Source organism: Giraffa tippelskirchi, chromosome 11, assembly GCF_054371585.1.
Source record: "Giraffa tippelskirchi isolate mGirTip1 chromosome 11, T2T-mGirTip1v1.2.pri, whole genome shotgun sequence".
Lineage (NCBI taxonomy): Eukaryota > Metazoa > Chordata > Mammalia > Artiodactyla > Giraffidae > Giraffa > Giraffa tippelskirchi.
This window is the reverse complement of record NC_137285.1, coordinates 150,032,085-150,046,178: the sequence shown is the minus strand read 5'-3', so window position 1 is coordinate 150,046,178 and position 14,094 is coordinate 150,032,085. Positions and strand designations below refer to the sequence as shown.

Below are 14,094 nucleotides of genomic sequence, written 5' to 3'. Positions count from 1 at the left end.
TCATAGAGTGTAATTTTAGCTTTCAAAAAGACAGGTAAGATGAAGTCAAGTCAGAGTCTTCCTGGCTTAAGCTATGCAAATGCAACTAAAACAATATAAAATTCTGTATGGAATTTTGCTTTCCATGTTTGTGTGTGTGTGCGCGTGTGTGAAAGTCGTTCAGTCGTGTCTGACTCTGCAACCCCATGGACTGTAGCCTTCCAGGTGCCTCTGTCCATGGAATTCTCCAGGCCAAAACACTGGAGTGGGTAGCCATTCCTTTCTCCAGGAGATCTTCCCAACCCAGGGATTGAAGCCAGGTCTCCCACATTGCAGGCAGATTCTTTACCATCTGAGCCACCAGGGAAGCCCAACATAGGGCTGTTGTGAGAATTAAATGAGATAATTTGCATAGTGCATTTTTGTAAGTGTTGGTATTACCACCATTGTAGTGAAGAGCAGATGGATTGTGAGAGAGAAAGGGTGTCTGAATCTCGTGCTGAGCTTAGTTGCTCAGTCGTGTCCGACTCTCTGTGACCCCATGGACCGTAGCCCGCCAGGCTCCTCTGTCCATGGGGATTCTCCCAGCAAGAATACTGGAGTGGGTTACGATGCCCTCCTCCAGGAGATCTTCCCAACCCAGGGATCAAACCCAGGTCTCCCGCATTGCAGGCGGATTCTTTACCATCTGAGCCACCAGGGAAGCCTTTTTCTAATTTTAATCTTTTAAGAATGTTTATTCATTTACTTTACTTTTGGCTGTGCTGGGTCTTCACTGCTGCGCCGTCTTTTCTCTGTTGCGGTGAACGGGAGTTCTCTCTAGCTGCGGTGAATGGGCTTCTCACTGCAGTGCTTCTCTTCTTAGGGAGCACCAGCTGCCGGGCGAACAGGCTTCAGCAGTTGCGGCTGTGGGCTCTAGAGCACAGACTCAGTAGCTGTGGTGCGCGGGCTTAGTTGTTCCACGTGGCCTGTGGGATCTTCCTGGATTAGGGATTGAACCCTTGTCTTCTGCATTAGCAGGTGGGTTCTTTACCACTGAGCCACCAGGAAAGTCCTGTTTTCCACGTTAATCCTTGCTATTCTTATATTTGTCATGATTTTAACAATTAAACCATAGAGCAAATAGTTTCACAAAACCTCCCATAATGTTCAAAGATCATCTTGAGTATTTCCTAGTTTTTGGCAACCAGGTATAGGAGGGTTTCTCAACCTTGGCATTGCTGGCATTTGGGGCCTGAAGATTCTTTGCTATAAAAAGATGTTCTGTGCGTTCTAGCATCTCCCAGGGCTGGAGATTAGAGGATGCCTTCAGCTCCTTTCCTACTCAGTGTGGCTGCTCACTTACTTCGTCAGACCAGCAAGGAGACTCTCACTGGAGTTGGCTAAGATCAGAAGAAGGATCAGAGAGTTTGTGATAAGGATCTGAGTATGTGTGACTCAACCAGTAATTCAGGATTAAGTTTCTGAGGAAGCTGCATTTTTTAAAAATCATGACTGAGAACTTGGACTTCTAATATGTATGATAAATGTCTGCAGTGTCTTCTTGGTTTTGGTTGAAACCTTTCACACCTTTTCTTGCCATGAGTTTATTAGACTTTCCTGTTAGTGATTCTTGCTAATTGATTTCCCAAACTGAATGTGGTTATGAAGCAAAAAGTAAGGAGCAAAAGAAAGACTCCAAGACTTCTGCCTTCAGAAACTGAGTGGATGGTCACTCCAATTTTGAAAGACAACAAGGCTGGGGGTGAGGGGCTGGATGCGAGTCAGAAGTGAAAGGTGAGAGGTCCTTACCGATCCTCCCATCAGTGTGTGATATTATCCTAGATAATGCTAAATATAATCCTCTAGATATTCTGAAGAAACTCTCTATTAACAGTAAAAAGTAAACAAAGAAGTAATAGATCTTGGATAACATGTAATTTTATTGCATTGCTTGGCTTATTGGGTAAAAAGAAATCTCAAAGTTTCTCCAGCCCCAATGTAAAATATTCACACACACACACGCACACTGACACACACACACACGTACACACACGCACACACACATGCACATGCACACACGTGCGCACGCACACACACACACGCGTGCACACACGCACACACATGCACACACACGCACGCACGCGCACGCACACTTGAAAACACTAAGTAGGGAGCAGGAAGTGAGCACTCTGCTGTAGCTGGTCAGTGAGGATAGACGTGCAATTAGCAAACAAATAAAATACACAGTAAATCAGCTGGTGGGAAGTGCTATGGAGAAAAAGTAAGCAAATGAAGGCAGAAAGAGGGTTATAATTTTATGTAGATTGGTGGGGGGAAGTTTCATTGAGAGTGAGAGACCTGAAGAAAGACCTGAAAGAAGTAAGAAAGCAAGCAACGTAAATGATTGTAAGAAAAGCATTCCGAGTAGAGGTGCCTGCAAGTGTAAAGTTCCTGAAGAAAGAATGTGCCTGCCCGAGACTGCAAAAGCCCACATCTGCAGCACAGGGGGCGGGGAGGAGATCAATCAGAGAGGGCGGGGAAGAAGTGAGAATGCAGATACTAAGGGCCTTTAAGGGTGCTGGCTTTTATCTTGAATGAAATGCAGTTGGTTTGAGCAGAGGAATGACGTGACCTTATATTTACAAACAACCCTACCGTCTGCTATGCGGTGTGGGTGCTCACTTGGTTTATCACTGTGATAATGTCAGTGGAAAATGCTGCGTGCTCATGAAATGGTGAGGAGTAACCAGACTCTGGATATTTTGAAGCAGGGCCTAGAAGATTTTAATGATAGGTTAAATATGGTGAAGTGGAAGAAATAAGAGTCAAGGAAGACTCCAGGGTTTTTGGAAGATGATTTTTTTTTGAGGAATCTGACCGTGGAGAAGAGGTGTGTGCTCAATAACTAAACTGGCACAAAAACTCAAAAGTAACTTTTGAAAAAAAAGGTTTTTTTTCAACTGTTACATACAAATAAGAGCACAGAAATCATATAGGCAGAGCACTAGTATCCAGATCAAGAAAAAGAGTCTCTCCAGGAATGCATAGGCCCTCTGGGTCCCCTTCCGATTATTCACTGCAAAGGTAACCGCTATCCGAACACTCTAAATCAGTTGTGTTTGTGTGGAATCATCCACTGCGGGATCCATCTGCACGGCGTAGGGCTGCTGTCTGTTCACTTGCATTGGGTATCACACTCCACTGTTTGTGTGTGTTAGTCGCTCATTTGTGTCCTTCGTGACCCCCTGGACTGTAGCCCGCCAGGCTCCTCTGTCCATGGGATCTCCCGGGCAAGAATGCTGGAGTGGGTTGCCATTCCCTTCTCCAGGGGATCTCTACCCAGCGATCAAAGCCGGGTCTCCTGCATTGCAAGCAGATTCTTTACTGTCTGAGCCACCAGGGAAGCCCATCCATTGTTTGACTACAGCACAGTTTTTATTTGTCTCTCCTACTCTTTGGCATTTGGATCGTTTCCTTTGGGGGCTATTGTGTGTATTACGCCTGTGACCATCTCTGTACATGTCATTTGGAAAGCATGCTGTGAGTTTCTGTTGCTCATTGCCCTCTAGGATAAGGCCCACGGCCTAGACCAGGGGACATTAGGAACCTCTTTTTCGGGTAGTTCTTGTTGTTCACTCCAGTACAGTAACAAAGTTAATTATATTTCTGTGTGTCTAATTTCCTGTTTGGTCTAGAACTTAGGTGGGAGAGAGCCTTGTGGTTAATTATGATCTTTGAGTTTAGACATTTAAGAATAAAGTCATTAAATGAGGCAGAGTACAGAGGCATATTTAATTGACAGAAATAGAGCCATATGATTTTAGAAGTATTTTTTAATTGAAATGTTCTTGGAATCTCTGATGTTTAAAATTTAAGCAATGTGAGTATGAAAACACTGCCGAAGCAGGGCCTGCACAGCCACGTGGCTCAGCCGGTTCACACTAGCTCACGGTCGCACGTCTTCTCTTCTTTTTATTTTATTGTTTATTGGAGTTTCGTTGCTTTGCCGCATTATGTTAGTCGCTGCTGTTCGGCCGCACAGCAGAGTGAGTCACCACCCGAGTGTGCGCACCGTCTCTGCCACCCCAGAGCGGTGAGTCGAGTCCCTGTGCCATGCAGCAGGTCCTTATTAGTTATCTGCTTCATCCGTCGTAATGTGCATAGGTCCGCTCTGGTTCCCCAGCTCCTCTTATTCGTGGCTGGATGAATGCAGGGCTGTTAGAGCGTCTGCGGCTGCTAAGAGCTCCAGCACCGTGAAGGTGAGCGTCACCGCCAGGACACCCTGTAAATCAACACAGGAATGGTTGCTGCCCTGACTCCTGCTCAGGAGAGAAGACTGTGAGTGGAGAGAAGGAGGGGTGGTGAGGACCTGTCATCCTCTTTCCTGCTTTTTCTTTTGGGTCTCTGAACCAAAGCAGGGAAATGAATATCAAGGATTTCCACTCAAGACCTCGGTATTCCACGTTCAGAGATGAGAGTCGTCCTTCGTTTACCTGTGTGTGTGTGTGAAAGCCGCTCAGTCATGTTCGACTTCTGGCGATCCCCATACAGTCCATGGGATTCTCCAGCCCAGAATACTGGAGTGGGTGGCCATTCCCTTCTCCAGGGGATCTTCCCGACCCAGGGATCGAACCCAGGTCTCCCGCGTTGCAGGCAGGTTCTTTACCAGCTGAGCCACAAGGGAGGTCGCTCATTTACCTATAGTTGCTCCTATTGTTTTCTTTTTTCTCTTGAGTGCTTTTGATTGCCATGCTGTTTCTAGGTGTGGGCTTGTTTTTATTCATCCTGCAACAATCTCGGTGCAGTCCCTCAGCCTGAAATCTCATGTCTTTCTTACATTCTGCAAAATTCTTGCTTATCTCTCTTGCATCCTCCCTGTCTTCCGCGCTGTCCCACTGGAGCTCATATGAGATGTGTTGGACCTTCTCCCTTCACTATGTCCTCCATGCCTTTTAACTTCTCATTGATATTTTTGAAATTTTTATCTCAGTGTATTGTGTTCTATGTGGTTTAATCAGATCTGTATGTTGTATCTCCTATTTAACTGATGCTAAGTTGTTAATTTCAAATATTGTGATTTTTATTTCTAATCATACTATTTGGCTCTTTTTCAAATCCACTGGTTTTTTTTTTCATTGCCATATTCTTTCATTTTGGTTTTAATTCCTTTTTTAATATCTTTAATCATTTAAAATGTAGTTTCATTATAGCATTTTTTCAAATTATGGTGTAATCTCCAACTCTCAGGTAACTAAATTTCATGTTTGTCCCATTTTCTGCTATCCCTCATTTTTTCCCTTATGTTTTTCAAAATATTTTCATTCTTAGGTAACTTCAGCTTGTGAGTGGTGATGGTTGGAGGGTTCTTTGGTATGTAGGAGACTCATGATTTGGACCTATGGACATCTCTGTTGATGGAGAAGACTCTTGAGAGTCCTTTAGATTGCAAAGAGTCCATCCTAGAGGGAATCAAGCCTGAACATTCATTGGAAGGATTGTTGCTGAAACTAAAGCTCCAACAGTTTGGCCACAAAGAACTGACTCACTGGCAAAGACCCTGATGCTGGGAAAGACTGACAGCACGAGGAGAAGGGGCGGCAGAGGATGAGACGGTTGGATAGTGTCCCCGACTCAGTGGACATGAATCTAAGCAAACTCCAGGCGGCCTGGAGAACAGAGGAGCCTGGCGTGCTGCAGTCTATGAGTCTGCAAAGAGTCGGACACGCCTTAGTGACCGAACAACAATAACTCTTGATGGGAGCTGGGTTTGATTCTGATAGTACCTGAGGAGTTTCACAGATCCAGGGACAATTTTAAGTTAATCATTTTATTCGAGGTTCTTCTATTTTGTATGTAATTTTGGATTTGGGTACCCTACCTGCACAAGGCTTGGTGAGATGATTTCATCCTATAAACCTTTATGGAAGAGTTTCTGGAAGCTTCTTGAGATGCAGGACAGAGTTTTTTCCTTATTTCTTAAATAGGCTAAATATTCAGTCTCAGCTCCTCACATTTTGCAGGGCACTTGGTGTGAGCTTCCTGCATTCAGTGGGCCTGAAGAACCTCAAATCCTATCATGGGAATTAAAATCCCATGAGCCCAGCCTCCAACACCTATGTTCCCGTCCAGGCCACCATGGTCTTCTGGTCTCTGCTCTGGCGTTAAACCTTCTTAGTTTCTAGGATGTAAGATGATTTTCCTGCCATCCTCCCTTCTTTCCTTCTTCCATCTCTCAATATATATTTTTAACTTTTAAGTTTGTTCCTTTCCCCAGGTAATCTTTATGTTAGTAAAGAAAGAGCCGGCCTGTGGAGTCTGCCCAGCCTGCCGGGTTGTAGCTTCTCTGATGTTGCAGGAAGTTCTCTTTGGCTCCAGTTACCTGACAGTGGGAGGCAGTGTGAGGTGCGTTTTTGCTGAATTAAGCTCTGATGACCCAAGGTGGGGAATGCCTCTCCCATCCTCCTTGCTTTGCCTCACCTCTGCCCAGCACCAGGGCTGTACTATCTGCTGGACTTCCTCTAGCTGGTTTCTAACCAGATGACTCTCTGCACCCTTCCACTTCCTCAAGCTCCTGGATCAAAGCAGATGCTTTTGGCAACCTCTGGGTCCCACGGGCAACCTCACAGAAGGCTGTGAGTTCAGAAACGCGCACACATTCTCTGAGATTCAAGAGACAGATCCAAGGGAATGAGAGCGCTTGCCTTTGTCTCCCTGCTCAGACAAGCAGGAGTCACAAAGGGAGTAACCCTTCTCCTAAAAGGGCCAGAGTTTATGGTTTCCAAACTCTGAGCCTGCATATAGAGGATTGACTAAGCCAAGATGGTCATAATCAACCGGTGGTGACCATCAAGTTTGGGGGAAAAGTGGCAAGAAGATGGTGCCCAGGGATGCTGGCGTTTCTGCTAAGAGTCAAATCCCTGGGTAGACCGTCTCTCACTGTCTGCAGCCCTGCTGGGCCAGTCTGGTAATTATGTGCTTGGGCTTAAGGTTCAAGTTCCATACCAACTTATCATATGATGCATTAATCCCAGATCAAATCAAATTCAAATATAAAGGAAATGTTTCTGTCCGTGTTGGGGGCGGTGGGAATGCCTGTTCCACAAAGGAGGCACTTTGAGGGCTAAAGCTACTGAGAACGGGGTATTTATTATTTAAGAAGGGCGACCAAACGGATCACCACGCACAGCCCTTCTTGATTCCCCGTTTTGACCTCGCACAGTGCTTCGCCCGTATTAGGCAGCCTGCTGACCAACCTCTTTCAACCATAATTTTTTGTCTTTTCTCTTTGCTTCCAGACATTCAAACCAACAAGGCTGCAGACTGATGAAAAGTCAGAAAAGCATGCAAAACAAGGACACTGAGATTTCACATGACAGGAAGTGCAGTCCGAAACTGCTTACTGTTAGCCCGACCCTGGTCAGGAGACAGTCCTTGGCTTCATATATCGAATAATAGTACCTCGAATAAGGCAGTGAGGATAGGTAATCCCTTCCGGAGTCACACTGCTGAGAGGCCGTCCTCAGGGCTGCCAGGCTGTTAGCGAGGAGGACGAGGCCCACTCCAGCGGCCACAGAGCTCACTGCACTGGAGACGAGGCTGCTCACGGCCTGGAAGAGAAGCTCTGCATTGGGACCTCTTCACGGACCGAGCACGTGACGCTGTTCACCCTCCACCACTGCGCTGCAATCGGACTTCCCTGCGTCCGTTTTCCTCCAACCTGTGTGCTCCTTGGGGACACAGACTGTTTTATTTACTCTGTAGGCCCTTCTCACTACCTGGTTTGTCACCTGATATAATCAGTAAAAGTTTGTTGAATGAGAAATGTATGAACAATTCTTTCTTAGGGGAAAGACCCTGCAGGGCCACCAAGATGGAGGAGGAGCTGCTCAGGCAACTGCCAGGGTCTCCTTGACTTCCTCAGCAGCTTTAGCATCATTCTTTTGCTCTAAGGGCTTCTGGAATATGGCCTTTGGTCCCTCCTGGGAGGACCATTCTATGACTCTCTTCCCATCAAGAAGCAGCCTCAGAGAAAAGGAAGAAGCCAGCTGGAGAAGTTGGAATACCGATCTGGAGGTGGATCAGACCAATGAGAACCACATCCGTCACACTGTCTCCTGGGGCGTATTCTACATCTTGGGGAAAGGAGCTTTCACAGGGTATGATTCCTCTGCAAAGATGAGCGAGGCTTGGTGCCAGGCTCCCAGCGCACGCTCTTTTCTTTTTTAACATGACGGTGGGATACCGGCTGTTGGGGAGGACAGTTGCCCTGTCCTCTTATCTCTTGGCCCCATAGCTCTATGGCTTTGGGTGCTGAGCCCCTGAAGAAAGAGCAGAATGAATGGGCAGAGTCTTTGCCCAGAGCTGCCAAGTGTAGGCAGTGGAGCCCACATATCATCTTGGGTCCCACATGGTTAGGTCATCCCAATTGTGGTTTTCCTTTTCAGTGAATTCAGGGCACTTGGGAAACCAGCTCTGGGAGCCACATGTTCCTCTTTCGCATTCTGTAGGCGAGAAAACTGGAGACTGGAGAAGGAAGGAACTTTTACAAGCACCCGGAGTGTCAGCGACAGAGCTGGGATGGAAGGAGAGGTCTCCCGATCCCAGTTCCGGAGCTCTGACCCTGTCCCATGCTGTGAACTCTTCAGTCCACTGGTTCTGGGCTTAAGACGTTTAGCTTCAAGCATCAGGAGCTGATACTGGCCTCATACACCGTCTAATGTGCCCTCATGCATAGCTAACCAGACTGTGGATCTTCCTGAGTCAGGATATGGCTTCCCCCAGGTCATCGTTGTGGGCGTGTGGCCATGGCGGGGGGAGCTTGCTATGGAGAGGGTCAAAGACTTCAGCGCCTGCCCCCCTCGCCCCCTCCTGACCTTTGTCAGCAAAGTGGCTGCGGTCTGACAGCTCTCTGTTTCTAAGGGGGTGGGGGAGATGGCCGCAGGACCTGAGCCCACACACCTCTGCCTCGAGAGAAGGATCTCCCTACCCTAGAAAGGGTCTCTAGGCTGTAGCAAGAGGGTCGTCTGTCCCCTTCAGGGCCAAGATAGGAAGTCGTAAAGAGTCCGTTGTACATTCAAAATTTTCTACTGTTTAAGCAAATGAGGTAAACCTCCTCTAAGCTTAGAATATGATGCTGGAGAGCTCTTTGTAGGGCAAAGAGCACTAGTCTAGGAGGGAAGAGCCCAAATTCGGACTGAAGAGTTAACGCTGAAGTTCCTTTTATTCCAGTCAGCTAAGAATCGATGGTTCTTGTACTTACAAAAGGCTTAGTTGATTTTTTTTCAGAGATAATTGAGAGGGTTCCGGTAATGGCAAACTGCTCAGAAAAGAGAGAAATGATCAGTTCAGTTGACTTGCGGAAATGTGACCACAATGTTACTGTCACTCAATCAGTGTGTGTGTGTGTGTGTGCGCGCGCGCGCACGTACACACACTGAGTTGCTCAGTTATGTCCAACTCTTTCCGATCCCATGGACTGTAGCCCCCCAGGCTCATCTGCCCGTGGAACTTCCCAAGCAAGAATACTGGAGTGAATTGCAATTTCCTGCTCCAGGGGATCTTCCTGACCCAGGAATCAAACCCACATCTCTTGTATCTCCTGCAATGGCAGGCAGATTCTTTACCACTGAGCCACCGGGGAAGCCCCAACTCAATCAATACATAATGTAAACTCAGTGGAACCCATATGGATAGAGAGCCCTGGTTTTCACCCCCAGGATGCCTCCACTGACTTTGAAGAACAGGCAGATGCACAGAGGAGCTGAGTTCATGTTAGTGAAAATCACTAGGCGCTGAGGGGGTCTGGGAAGGAGGTACCCACGGAGGGAGGAGAGTGTTGCTAGATTATGAGGTAGAAAGAGAGGAGGCTGAGAAAGGCCGTGACTTGAGGGGCTAGAAGGGTAGGAGCAGCCGCCTGAAGCATGCAGGAGACAGGCTTTAATGGCACAAAGTGTAGAAACACACGGGCATCAAGCCATCGGTGTCAATGACCTGAGTTAGGCTGGGAGTTGAGGAAAATGGGAAGGATCAGATGTCAAGAGTCTTTTATGTGAAGAGTCTTTTCAAGCTCCAGAAGTCTGCGCCTGATCCCGGTGGTATTAAGGGTCCGGCTGGTGGAGGGGTAATGTTCTGGGAAGCTGAAACACGGATAAAGCTTGTGGTTTAAACTTGGGATTGGGTGATCACAGACAAAGACGGTCAAGCGTGAGTTAATTCTAGCTTTCATTAGAGAATGCAGGAGCCCAAACTGTGGGTTAGATAGAGGAGTCAAGGACAAACAGTGCTCTGGGGGCAGAAGCAGGGCGCCCCCTGCCTCAGTGCATGGTTTGTTCACACGAGGACTGTATCCATACAGAGGAGGTGCCGTGGTGAGAATCTGCTCAGAATGTGCCTTTTCCTCCTCCGTCAGGAATCAAGATGCTGCATGGAGAAGACGTGGCCTTTTGTGGGAGATGTGAGTAGGTCCTGGCTAATCTCCATGGAAAAGGATCTGCTGGGCCTTTTTCATGAGCTGCTAGATGGAAGGCATCTAGCTTCCTACCAGATGCTCGGGATTGCCTCTGACAATGTAGCAACGGTGTCCCTCGTTCCCATGAATCTTACCGTTGTTAGTTTAATCCTCTGCAGATCTGTGGCATCCACCAGCGCTGCTCATTTTATTCAAGAAAAAATGAGCTTTTCACTTTCTACTGACAGGTGGATTGCTCTTAAACTGGAGGGAGTCCAATGGCCTCACCAAAGGGCCAAAGAAGGATATGAAAAACCTTCCACTTTCTGGAAGTATGTGATGAAGCCAGGTAAGAAATGCTGTACTGGCATGCCCACTGTGTTACCATATTGCTTCCTGCCCCAACCAGTCACTCCCTGGGAGGCTCACACAGGATGGAGTAAGTCCCTCTGCCGCTTTTTCTGAACTAGAGACAAGTGATATGCAACAGTAACAGAGGGAAGGTGGGGGAACTCAGCTTTCTCCTGCTTCTTGGGATTGAGTCATTCCATGACTTAGCACCCAGGTGGCATTTATAAAACATATCCCCTCTTGGAAACCCCACTCTACTCACACACAGAGCTCCTAAAAATGGGTACCCAGACATCACGATGGTGGAAATTGCTGGGCTGAGCTGGGAAGACTTAGGAGGAGAAACCAAAATAACCCCCAAACTTGAAATCATCAGGAAACACAGGATCTGGATGATCTGAAAGAAATAAGAGGGAAGACTGTAAAAAATTCCAGAGAACGCTGTAAACAGATGAGCGCGATCATTGAATGCATACCGCGAATTCTGAGGAGGGCAGAGTATACGTCATCATCGGCCGTTAAAAAGGAGCGGGGGAGCGTAACAAGGCGCCAGAAGGCATTCTGTTAGAGAAAGTCGTATATATAACTAACCTCTTTTATTTCTGATAGAATTATTAACCTGGCAAATCAGGGAGCGATATATGCATTTTTAACTTTATTTTGCAAAAGGTAGTTTACAGGTTTTTGTTTGGCTTGGTTTGGCCTAGGGCAAATAAATGGGGAAGAATTTTCTAGACAATGGTCCAGTTAGATGGATACAGAAAGTGAATTTATCCTGGGAGTGTTAATAAAGGGCTCGGTTTCAGTTGAAGTGAAGCAGAGCAGAAAGTCTTTAGTGCCATAGTTCATCTTATTCATCATGGATTTTAATAATTATTAATACTTTTTAATGACACCAACAGTGATGATAATAGTTTACATTTGTTAAACACTTTCTACATTTTAGCTATTCATCTCGTCTCACGTATAGATAAGAAAAATGAGGCACCAGAATTAAAATAACTTGTAAAAACCCATGCCAATGGCCAAATGGAAGAACTAGGTTTTTAGCCCTATTCATCTGATATTGAGCTTTATTCACTTTACTCACTGTTTAATATTTATTAAACACTGTTTTAAAACTCACTGTTTTAATATTTATTGACTATCCCAGACATCAGGGGAATAAAGCAAGTGAAAGTCACTGTCACCAGACAGGTATTGTGTCCTTTACTGATGAATTCCTTGGAGAGCAAAATGAGTTAACAGCAAAGTATTAGGAAATGAGCCCTCAGAAGTACTAGGGGTGTGATACAAACTATGTATGGCATTGTAGCCTCTTTTTACCAACGTTGCTTGTCATTCTTAGTAAAAAGGTAAGCCCACAATTCTGAGCAAGGATATTACATGATCTAAGTTACATTTTTAAAAGATCATTGTGTCTGCTGAGTTAAGAGTAGATTGTAAGGAAACAGAGCAGGGATCAATAAAGAGGGTATTTCCATGATTCGCATGTGAGATGATGCCGGCTGGGAAGAAGATGTGGATAACAGAGGTGGTGAGAAGTTCCGTCACTTGGTTCTAGATACGCTCTGGAGATTAAGCCTATCGGACTTGCCGACGGTGTGAATGTGGATTATGAAAGAGAGGGATGAAGGGTGCCTCCAAGGGTCTCGGCTTGAGTATCTGAAGTGATGGAGTCAGCACTGATCTAAAACTGGCAGTACTGTATGAGGAGTGGGCTTGGGGGAGGAAGGTCAGGATTTCAGCCTGGGACAGACTAGGGAGAGATGTCGAGTAGATATCCAAGTGGAGATGTACAAAGGCTTTTGGATATGTGAGTCTTAAGTTGCGAGAAGAGATCCTGGCAACAGATACAGCATTTTTTTCCCAAGTCGAAAGTGAAGATAACATTTAAATCTCTCTTACCAGATGAGCTCTCCATTGTAACAGATATGGAAAGAGAATGGAGTCAAGCATTAAGCTGTGGAGAACCCCAAGTTTAGGATCAGAGAAATAAACAGAAACATAAAAGACACAACCCAGAAGGAAGGAGGAAAACCGGAAGAACTGATGTCCAAGAATAGAAAGAAAGTGAAAGTCGCTCAGTCATGTCCGACTCTTTGTGACCCCATGGACTATACAGTCCATGGAATTCTCCAGGCCAGAATACTGGAGTGGATTGCCATTCCCTTCTCCAGAGGAGCTTCCCGACCAGGAACCCGGGTCTCGTGCATTGCAGGCAAATTCTTTACCATCCAAGCCACCTGGGAAGCCCAAACCAAGGTGCCTACCTGTTTGTGCAGCCCAGTCCTGTGTGCTGGGGCTGGTAGGCAGCTCTGCTCAGGGGAGCTCAGCCAGAACCTCCCACTGCTGTTCTGCCGCAGCGACCTTGCTCCTCCGCCCTCCACTTCTGACACTTCCCATCCCTTCTTCAGAATAGCAGTACTTCCGATTACACAAGAAGCGATTTGCTCTATTTACAGACAATTGATATGTGAAAAATACATCTCCTTCCTCTTTCTGAATTTCAAGGTCTGGAAAATAACACAAAAGAGAAGTAACACATAAGAGAAAGAGCTTGTGAAGATGTGTGAGTTGCACTACCCCAGTTAGAATCCATTTCCCTTTTCTTTGGGTTCATTCAGCTAATTCCTTTTAGCCTGAGTTTTCTTATCTGCTAAACTTTGGCCACCTGCTGTGAAGAACTGACTCATTTGAAAAGACCCTGATGCTGGGAAAGATTGAAGGCAGGAGGAGAAGGGGACGACAGAGGATGAGATGGTTGGATGGCATCACTGACTCAATGGACATGAGTTTGAGTAAACTCCCAGAGTTGGTGATGGACAGGGAGGCCTGATGTGCTGCAGTCCATGGGGTCGCAAAGAGTTGGACATGACTGAGTGACTGAACTGAAATGAGGGTTGTTGTTTAGCCATTAAATCATGTCCAACTCTTTTGCAACCCCATGAACTGTAGCCCACCAGGCTCCTCTGTCCATGGGATTTCCCAGGCAATAATACTGGAGTGGGTAGCCATTTCCTTCTTCAGAGGATCTTCCCAACCCAGGAATTGAACCTTTGTCTCCTGCACTGCAAGCGGATTGTTTACCACTGAGCCACCTGGGAAGGTAGACAATAATAATGTGGGTAGACGATATTAATTCCACTCTATGGCTGTTGGGAAAATTAGATGGAAAGGACAGAAAGAATTTACAGAATGTAGGCATTCCATAACTTGTGATAATAATGATATTAATTTTGAACTTGGGAGAATTGATATATTTCCCCATTGCCCTGGCTGCTGGCAAAGTGAAAGCAACCTATGGCATCTCACTGCCTACTTGTTGCTTCCTT

General features: G+C 46.2%; 1 protein-coding gene across 1 annotated transcript; it reads right to left on the bottom strand.

Annotated features, from left to right (window-relative positions):
* Window positions 1–3,776: 3,776 nt before the first annotated feature.
* Window positions 3,777–13,168, bottom strand: LOC145527133 (membrane-spanning 4-domains subfamily A member 7-like). The gene is made up of 5 exons (XM_081544602.1): window positions 13,033–13,168; window positions 11,022–11,156; window positions 9,221–9,277; window positions 7,420–7,568; window positions 3,777–4,243 (listed from the first exon to the last, which is right to left on the bottom strand). The coding sequence occupies exons 2-5, from the start codon at window positions 11,130–11,132 to the stop codon at window positions 4,228–4,230; spliced, it is 333 nt and encodes a 110-aa protein (XP_081400728.1). The 5' UTR covers window positions 11,133–11,156; window positions 13,033–13,168; the 3' UTR covers window positions 3,777–4,227.
* Between the last annotated feature and the right edge of the window lie 926 nt (window positions 13,169–14,094).

What these genes read in the sequence shown, in the direction of transcription:
- LOC145527133 (XM_081544602.1), bottom strand. Translation starts at nt 11,132, where the DNA reads ATGATTTCAAGTTTGGGGGTTATTTTGGTTTCTCCTCCTAAGTCTTCC. An exon ending in CATTTTTAGGAGCTCTGTGT is followed by an intron (nt 9,278 to 11,021) that starts GTGAGTAGAGTG and finishes TTTTCTGAGCAG; the next exon opens with TTTGCCATTACCGGAACCCT. An exon ending in AAAAATCAACTAAGCCTTTT is followed by an intron (nt 7,569 to 9,220) that starts GTAAGTACAAGA and finishes CTTCTCTTCCAG; the next exon opens with GCCGTGAGCAGCCTCGTCTC.